At 36.4% G+C, this 10,522-nt stretch overlaps 1 protein-coding gene across 5 annotated transcripts in view; it reads right to left on the reverse strand.

Annotated features, from left to right (window-relative positions):
- Window positions 1–5,266: 5,266 nt before the first annotated feature.
- The window catches only part of LOC123504748 (protein Wnt-7b-like), a 111,937-nt gene continuing 106,681 nt past the window's right edge, over window positions 5,267–10,522 (reverse strand). For all 5 annotated transcript variants that reach the window (XM_045255521.1, XM_045255519.1, XM_045255518.1 and 2 more), the window contains 3 exons: window positions 6,654–6,809; window positions 6,312–6,483; window positions 5,267–6,104 (listed from right to left, as the gene is read on the reverse strand). In XM_045255521.1, coding sequence (XP_045111456.1) covers window positions 5,953–6,104; window positions 6,312–6,483; window positions 6,654–6,809 — 480 coding nt within the window. In that variant the 3' untranslated portion in view covers window positions 5,267–5,952. The remainder of the gene's footprint in view (window positions 6,105–6,311; window positions 6,484–6,653; window positions 6,810–10,522) is intronic.

Raw genomic sequence — 10,522 nt, forward strand, 5'->3', positions numbered from 1 at the left:
GTTAGTGTCTCGTCTTGATTGTTGTAGGTGGCCGTGGTCACCAGTGGGGTTTGGTGGGCGACTGTGTGCCCCCATCATCTGTTGTGTAGTATCAGTAGTATACTGTTTATAGTACCGGCCAGTCTTCAGCTGAGGTAACACGTAGGCTCTGGGCACAAGATCGAGATACGTGTGCTGGACTGTGTGTTAGAGGTACTCAAGTAGTCATTGGTTTGGGAGTTGTGCCCTCCTTGAGTAGCTGGCATGCTACTGGTAGACCGTGACTAATGCAGATGTGGAAGGAGTGCGTGTTTACAGAACGGTGGCAGACCTTCTTAGTGATCCCCATTACAGCTTATAAAATAACATACATTATGGCACATTGGTGGTGGAAATAAGTATGTAGGCTTATTGTTTATTTTTCGTAAGCAATCAATCAAGTTCATTTTCACAGTAGGTAATTAACTTACGTAACAGGTCAAAGTTAGTATATATAAATTTTTTTCTCAAATAGTCTTAAAACAATGTTATGATACCCAATAAATCGTATTTCTTTAATCTGTACGTAATTAACCTTACCTTAATATGCTCCTTCAATACAGTGATGATGGCATTACAGGTTTCCATAACGATACGACCAAGACTTTGTGGAGAGATGGCAGTGGCGAACACAAGTTCCTGAAATGTTTGTCCAGTAGCTAAGAATCGTAGAGTACTGGAAAGCCTTTCACTGGGTGAAATGGAATCTCTCAGCTTAGTATCCGTTTTCTGTATCAGAGGCATAGTCTTTTCTAGCAAATCCAAAAATGATTCTCTGTCCATACGTAAAAAATTTTTGTAATCTGCAAGAGCAGAGAGAAGCAATTCCTGTAGGAGGTTTTCATGTGTGAATTTATTTCTTTTTTTAAGCCACTCTTTCATCCACACCTTTCTTTTCACAATTTTCTTTTCTTCTTCATCGTCTAAAGCCAGCAGAATGGCTATACATGCAGCCGCTTTACTCATCTTCACTCCACAAACTGCAACAGGTAAGTAATGATTGTTCAATCTTACTCATAGTGTGTGGCCCAAACACTGTTTGCACAATCTCGATGACTGTGCAATCATGATTGACAGTGTATAGGGGCCTTTAGAGCAACGGGCTTGTTGCTCTAGGAGAAGCGTAGTTGGTTTGGCTGCACTTCTGTTTTGCGTCCGTCCTGTCTTCTGGCGGCAACGCCTGGGAGAGACGCAGCATTGTCTCGTCCTGTTTGTCTTGTGGTGGCCGTAGTCACCAGTGTGTTTTGGTGGGCGGCTGTGTGCCCCATCATCTTTAGTATAGCCCCAGTGGTATACAGTATTGTAGTGGTTGTAGCCACGCCCACTAGTGAATGCTGAGAGGCTTCATGCTGTCGGCCAGGTGTGCGTAGTTCTCGTCCGTCAGACTTGTCTGTGACGAGTATCTGGACTCCTTGTATGGCTGTTGTCACCCGTAGGTGGTGTCTGGGCTTGTGTGTACACCACCGGATGTGCTGTACACATCATTATGTTGTAGTAGTCGTAGCCTAGGGAAGTCAGTCTGACAGGTGTTAGGAAGCACTTGTCGTAGTAATAGATAGTATAGTAATATATTATACACTGTGCGTGTTGTCCCAGTCTGTGATTCATCACCGTATGTGAGCAAGGCGTGTGGAGAGGCATTAATACTTCATAGAGAAGTGGGTGTAATTGTCCTTGTGGGCGGTTTCTCTAGGGGGTATTAAGGCCTCGCCCTGTTACACATAACATTTACCATTTACAAATTCTACTCGGTTGGGTACAGGAGGAGAAGGAGTTGCTAAGAAGATTCCCTTACCGTGGGGAAAGTTATACATATATATATATATATATATATATATATATATATATATATATATATATATATATATATATATATATATATATATATATATATATACATTTGTATCAACTTTAATGTACCATTATCGTTATGGGGCACAATATATATATATATATATATATATATATATATATATATATATATATATATATATATATATATATATATATATATATATATATATATATATATATATATATATATATATATATATATATATATATATATATATATGTACACACACACACACACACACACACACACACACACATGTATATATATATATATATATATATATATATATATATATATATATATATATATATATATATATATATATATATATATACACATTTGTATCAACTTTAATGTACCATTATCGTTATGGGGCACAATATATATATATATATATATATATATATATATATATATATATATATATATATATATATATATATATATATATATATATACCTTATACATAGACTAGAGGAGGCGGTCTGCGATATTTTACGATATTTTAAGCAAACAATATGAGCTACGAAACCTCCATACTGAAATACAACCACGAAAGTTTTACCAGTTGTGTAAAATTGTATCTGCTATGATGCCGGATATCACGCTGCCGTCTATCGTTACAGTTTCTCAGCATGGAATACTGTCAGTGAAGGAAGGTTATCCCGGCTCAGTGCGCCTACTGGTGGGTTTACCCGATAGGTTATGTCGGGTTATCGCGATAGCTAGGTGTCTTATGTTCTTTATTTTTATCTACAATCTATCAAAATCGTTGTCATTACGTAGTAAGTAATTCTTCTTGCCTGTCAAGGAATAGAAGTAAAAGAAAAAAAGAAAAAAAAAAAAAAAAGGAAAAGATTGCAAACCAACTTATTATTTTTTCCCTGGGGAAGGGGGCAGAGGAAGGTCAGCAGGCAGGCACACACGTGCAAATCGACTCACTTTTTGGTTGCCACAACGGAAGTACACAATCACGTTTCCCCGTCTTAGTGTGTGTTGTACAGCCATACCAAGGAAGAAAAGGTCTCTTCATCCAATGATGTTCAATAAATAAGTGGAGCTTTGGGCAGTAACTGAAATAAAATACTTTCTCATCTTATGTTTCTTCTCACCACTCACTATTTTAGATTGGGTATCTCGAGAGGATATAACAGTAAATGTTATTGTGAATTACCAGTTTCATTTTCACCTTTATAACCAGCACCTTTACTGTATATATTTAATTACTTACGACATAATAACCTGCAGAAATCTTCGTATATATATATATATATATATATATATATATATATATATATATATATATATATATATATATATATATATATATATATATATATATAGCGAAATCATGCATTGAATTTAATAGAAAACTGTTATTCCGTTTTCCTTGAAGTAATGAGAGATATGGCAACGTGACACGGATTATCGGCCTCATCCTATGAGCCAGTACAATTTAGTTTTACTATAGCCTATAGTACTGCTCTACCCTGGTTGACGCGCTGCCCTCCAAAGGGTATTTTATGGAGGGCTTACGCGTTACCTTTATAATTTCTTATTTGTTGAGACTAGACATATTTAACCTCAGCCATTTGACAACCAGACATAATAATAACGATGAATTCATTGACAGGTTATGTTAGATTTGTATGAAAAATAGGTGACGCAGTGACTAACGCTGACATTCAAGTGTAGCTATTATCGAAACCGTCAGCGGACCACAACATACCTCACTTATCGTGGAAAACACACTGCCTAGTCTTCTCTCTGGTGCACACACAATAGTGGAAACGTACTGGCGGGAAAAAAAAAAAAAAAAAAAAAAAAAAAATATATATATATATATATATATATATATATATATATATATATATATATATATATATATATATATATAGGCAAAGCGTAAAACTTTTGCATATTTAGCTCTTGGGTCAATTTTTACAGAGATGCAATAAAGATAAGAGAACTGAGGAAACGCCAGTCATGTATCTTAAACTACCTTTCCTGGGTTATATCTGCTATCAGGTTGGGAAAGTATTAACAGGTCTGTTACGTAAATATGTTCCAGATGTAACTTTTAGATTTATTTTTGTTAATACAAATACTATTGGATCTTTGTTTGCACATAAGGATAGGCTAATAGGCTATCTGATCCCTTGAATTCTTATATTGTATATAAATTTCATTGTCCTAGCTGTAAAACCGGCTCAACAAACCGATTTTGAAATTACGTGTGTGTAAGCACAAGGGTATCTTCTTTAGAACAGGCAAACAGATCTAAAATCCTGGTTTCTCTGTTATAAGAAACCACTCAAAAGAATTAGATGATGTTTTTAGGGAACAGGATTTCAAAGTTTTGTATCAAGCCAAGACATTATCTGAACTGAGAATTATTGAATCACTTTACATTTATAAATATAAGCCTAATCTGATAGTCAAGAAACATCCATCCATCTAACTGTAATTCCATAGTTTTATATCCACGTCACATAACTTTTATAAGAATTTTTTTCTTTGTTCAAATGACTAGGAAATAAAAAAAAATTTCTTTTGTTAGAATTGTGTGGATCAGGCAAGTCTTGATAGGTGTCAGCACTAGGACTAGGGTACACGTAAGGAGCTTTCGTTGTCCAACCTTTTTTGTCCCCAAGATCTTTTGGAGGATAAACACGTTTCCCTCACTCACTCGCTGCACTAGTTTCAGTGTCTGATGATGGGATTACGTTTGTCCTGAAACATCACAAGTGTTTAAATAGAAATGTTTATTTTATTTCGGATCTCTCTCTCTCTCTCTCTCTCTCTCTCTCTCTCTCTCTCTCTCTCTCTCTCTCTCTCTCTCTCTCTCTCTCTCTCTCTCTCTATATATATATATATATATATATATATATATATATATATATATATATATATATATATATATATATATATATATATATATATATATATATATATAACTTCGAAGAACAAGACAAGTCGGGAGCTTGATTAATTGCCTTCTCAAAGATTATTATTTTCTCTTGTTCCATTCACAAAGTGAGGTAACTATTGAGTTACTGTTTTCATACACAAGAATCGACAAGATAGAGAGATGCATAAAATTTATGAATAAAATCATCAATAAAATACCAGCTGATAAATCATTACGCATTTGTATATTTGAAAGTTTGTTCGACCATGGATGTTTAGGTAAAATAATGATTTCCACAAGACTGACAGCAATTTGTTTGTCAGTCTCCTAGAATAGTGATTGAAATTACATCATTTGTTTCTTTCATGGCGTAATAAGTGTTTAATTTAGTAACAATGCCAATTTTTTCCTATATACTTTGATAGCACGCAGGTCATCTTACTGCGATAAAGGATTTATCATAGGAAAAAGAAAAAAAACTATTCATAATTTCACATATATTGTAAAAAATATATTTGAAAGCTCTTCTCCTTGCTGCTGTTAAGACTTCCATTGTTCACAAAGTCTCATAGTCTATAATTCAAGGAATGATATGCAAATATTCTCACAGCATTCAATACATTCCAAGCTAGAAACACTTATTACGAACATCCTCAAATTGTTTAGACACAGTGAGAGTGTCAGCGGATACTCTTGGTGGGATTCAGCAAACAGCTGCTTCAGGGCAGAGCTATGAGCTGCCCCATAGTGAAGATCGTACGCCATGAGTTCACACTTTATTGCCTGACTCCAACTCGCACTGGAACTTGATACTGTTTTCTGACTGTGCACCAGCTAGTGACAGACACATGGAGGAACAAAGACTTTACAGTTTTCGGTGGAGTTGCTTAACAGAAGGGCCGTCCAAGAGCAACCATCTTATAGACACTTATCCATCGAGCCACATAACCAGAGAGGCATCGCAAGCAATGCTTCCTAACAGTTGGGTACTCGCAAGACATTATTTTAAAGCTTTTACAAAAACCATCTCAGAACTTTTTTATGTTACGTGAAAGAAAGTGTCCTTTGTGCCATTCCGTAAAGAAATAAAATTTTTCTCACAGTGACGCCTCCCCCCCCCCCCAAAAAAAAAACCCTCACATCACCACCGTGCATAACACCACGGAGTTCACTTGCACGTGTGCTCTTCGGCGTCCTCCATGCAGGTGTTACACTGCACGTAACAGCACCAGTAAAACTTGCAATTACAGTGCCACGTGCGTGTGTACTGGTGAGTATTGTAGCCTCGGCCACAACACAGTAGGTTACATCCGCCCGACCCTGAAAACAATGGCATCATTGAGGGAAGGAGGTTTATAGGTGCTCGAGACAGCACTTGAAAGAATTGGTTTTATATAAACGTCTGAAGTAGTTCCTATATCCAGAACTTAATTGTGCAGCCAATACATTAGGTCATTTACATATAAATTTTTTAATAAAACATCCTCCTTATATGATGAATTGATTCTATAAGCCGAAGCGCCATACCTGACGAGGTTCTGTTGCAGCTGCGCCCTGCTGTGCCAAGTGACCCCACTGCGGGGTTCATTTGGCAGTAATTAGGACTCTTTTCTAAGTAAACCAAGTGAGACTTGCGAGGCCTCCGACCTCTTCTCTTAGCACGCATTAGCCGCAGGTGAAGCGATGATCTTCTGCGACTCTGAGTATTAGTAATGGAAAATAATTAAATAAATAAAGTTATTACAGAATCGGTAAGAACACTGCCTTGTACTCATGCCACCAGTATACGAGTAATGTCTCCATGATGGTTTTCTAGCAGTACATGATCATGCAGCAGACATGTGTGAAAGAAGCGATCGAACCACACACCTTATGCACAGTGACAGACTTGGCCTTCTTGTACTTGTGGAAGAGGTGTTTTCCAACGAGAGTGAAGGGCGGCAGCGTCTTCCAACAGGTCTTCACGGTGCAGGAGCCAGACACCCCGTGGCACTTACACTGGGTTCTCATCGCGTTGCGCACCGCCTAGAAAGTAGTGCTTTTTGATCCTTTACTTTGCTACACACACACACACACACACACACACACACACACACACACACACACACACACACACACACACAAACACACACACACACACACACACACACACACACAGTGGTTAGAGCGCTGGCTTCACAAGCCAGAGGACCGGGGTTCGATTCCCCGGCCGGGTGGAGATATTTGGGTGTGTCTCCTTTCACGTGTAGCCCCTGTTCACCTAGCAGTGAGTAGGTACGGGATGTAAATCGAGGAGTTGTGACCTTGTTGTCCCGGTGTGTGGTGTGTGCCTGGTCTCAGGCTTATCCGAAGATCGGAGACAATGAGCTCTGAGCTCGTTCCGTAGGGTAACGTCTGGCTGTCTCGTCAGAGACTGCAGCAGATCAAACAGTGAAACACACACACACGTCGCTCCGAGAATCATCTGATCTCCACTACCTGTTGTTTTGGGTTTGCAATGGCCTGGGCGAGTAGAGTAGACTCGTTTTCATGAATACAGTGTTAGAGAATCATGAGTAAGGAAGAGATTCCATCTAAATGCAGGTATGAAACCCGGGAAAGAATGAAAGATGATGATTATGTTGGTGAGGGTGAAAGGGCATTTGAAGGCTTTGATACGGCAAATACTTCACTATTTAATAATGTTGACTATTGAACGTAAATTAGATAAATGGATAAAAGAGAGTATGGAAATTAAAGAGAACGAAGGAAAAAGTTTCAGAAATTGAAAGAAAGGATAAAAAGAGTAGAAGAAAACGAAGCTAGGTTAAGAGCAGAAAATGAGGAATTAAAAAGGGAAGTAGCTAACTACAAGAAACAGATGGAAGAAATACTCGGTAAAGCCGAGAAAGAAAAAGAGAAGCTGAAAGATCTAGTTAACAAAGAAGAGGAAAGAGTACAAGACGTGATTAAAAAGAAGTACAGGCATGGAGAATCCAAGATAAGAAAGACAAGGAATCATTTCAGGAAGTATTTCAAGAAGAGTTAAAAGAAAGAGATGAAAATATGACAAAGAAAATGATAAGAGTTCTTAAGAAAAAAAGAAAATTTTGTAAGAGAAATTGCAGATAAATAAAGAGTAATTATTTTTGGCCTGAAAGAAAAAAAAATGTTAAATATAGACCAAGAAGGAAAAGACGAAATGAAATCAGTAAAAGACCTACTAAAACATCTAAATGACGAGGATAGACAGAACTAAGAAGAGGAAGTAGATGAAATCCATAGAATGAAACCATATCAAGAAGGAATAGTGAGACCAATTAAGATATTACTAAAATCACAAGCAGCAACAGAAGAAATACTATATAGAAAAACAAAACTCAGAGAAACAGAAGGTTGCAAAGATATATATATATATATATATATATATATATATATATATATATATATATATATATATATATATATATATATATATATATATATATATAAAGAAATAAACGAGGAGGAAAGGAAGAGACACAATGAACTGGTGGCAGAAGCAAGAGAAAAAAATAATGAAAGGTCAGAGGAGGAGAAGAAGGCATTTTTTGGAGAATTATAGGAGACAGGATAAGGAAATGGTATATAAAAGAGAAGAAGAGAAAAAATGGAGCAAGTTTAACTAAAATGATAAGAACAAGAGATTAAAAATGATGTATACAAACATAGATGGATTTTATCTAGTAAATTAGAATTAAGAGATTACATAAAGAAAGAAGAACCAGATATTGTATGCCTGGTGGAAACAAAGTTAAATGAGGCAATAAAATAGACATAGATAAAAGGTATAATATATGGAGGAGAGACAGAGTGGGTAAAGGAGGAGGAGGAGTCATGATGATGTTAAGGAAGGAGATAGTGGTAAATCAAGTGCAGTTTGGGGAAGAAAAATCAGAAATACTGTATGTTAAGATGCATATTAACAAAAAGGAGTTAACAATCATTGGAACATATGTGCCACCAAAACAAATTCATGGACTAATCAAGAATATAAAGACATGATAAATGACACAATAAGGAATCTTACAAGAATCATTAAAGAAAGGAGAAAAGTGATATTAGTAGGAGATTTCAACTGTAAGGAGGTGGACTGGGAAAATTATGAAAGTGGTATGGGGAAGAAGCCTGGGAGATAGATTCCTGAACCTAATGATAGATAATTTGATGGTCCAAAGAGTAAAGGAAAACACAAGATTCAGAGGAAACGATGAGCCGGCAAGATTGGACCTAGTTTTACAAGGGATATACAAATTAACGATGATATAAGATATAAGTGCCCATTGGGAAAGAGTGACCATGTAATATTAGAAATGGATATAGAAGAAGGAAAGGAAGATAGAGATGAATCATACAAAGGAGACCGATTAAATTACAGAAAGGCTGATATTGAGAATCTCAAGAACTATTTTAAAACGTAAACTGGGAGGAGATGGAAAACTCAGAGACGGTTCAAGAGAAATATAACTTATTTTTGGAAATATACAAAACAGGAGTCAGGAATATGTCCCAAAATATAGACCTAAAGAAGAAGGAAAGAAAGATTGGTTTAATGCAAGATGTGCTAGGGCAAAGGAGAAAAGAGATGGAGCATGGAAAAGGTGGAGAAGAAACAGAAATCCAGAAAATAAGGAAAACTTCAAAACAGCAAGAAATGAATATGCTAAGGTGAGAAAGGAAGAAGAAAGAACTATGAAAAGGACATTGTCGAAAAATGTAAGGAACAACCAAAATTGTTCTACAGATTCATAAATGGAAAAATAAGACAAAAAGAAACAATAGAAAGGTTAAAAGGAGAAACGGAATGGTGGAAGACCCAAAAGTATGGCAGAACTGTTAAATAGTAAATTTCAGGAGGTCTTTACTAAGGAATCCAAATTTGAAAGACCACAGGGTAATAGAGACTGTCTATATGAAAGAGATTAAAGTAACCAAGCTTGAAATAAAAAGTTGATGACGGAATTGGATGAGGAAAAGGCAATGGGACCGGATGAAGTCTCAGGCAGAATACTGAAAGAATGTAGGAAGAACTAGCAAGTCCTATATACAACATCATAAAATGCTCAATAGAAAATGGAACAGTGCCAGTAGAATGGAAAAGAGCTGAGGTGGTTCCCATATATAAGAGCGGAAGGAAGGAAGAACCTTTAAATTACAGACCGGTATCACTAACTAGTGTAATATGCAAGATGTGTGAAAAGTAATAAAGAAACAATGGATCGAGTTTCTTGAAGACAACAAATTATTATCAAATAGCCAATTTGGTTTTAGAAAAGGTCGGTCATGTGTAACAAATTTATTGAGTTTCTACTCTAGAATAGTTGATAAAGTACAAGAGAGAGGGATGGATTGACTGTATTTATTTAGATTTAAAAAGGCGTTTGATAAAGTGCCACATGAAAGATTACTATGGAAGTTAGAGGAGAAGGGTGGCTTAAAAGGAAGCACATTGAGATGGATGAAAATTACTTGAGGGGAGAGAAATAAGGACGATAGTTAAAGATATGAAGTCCAAGTGGAGAACAGTAGACAGCGGAGTGCCACAGGGTCAGTATTGGCACCAATACTTTTTCTCATATATATAAATGACATGCCAGAGGAGTGAACAGCTACATAAATCTGTTTGCGGACGATGCGAAACTGTGCAGAGTCATTAAACAAAAGAGGATTGTGAAATACTGCAGGAAGACTTAAACAAGATCTGGAAATGGAGCAAAAAT

The sequence above is a fragment of the Portunus trituberculatus genome, chromosome 17 (genome assembly GCF_017591435.1).
Source record: "Portunus trituberculatus isolate SZX2019 chromosome 17, ASM1759143v1, whole genome shotgun sequence".
NCBI lineage: Eukaryota > Metazoa > Arthropoda > Malacostraca > Decapoda > Portunidae > Portunus > Portunus trituberculatus.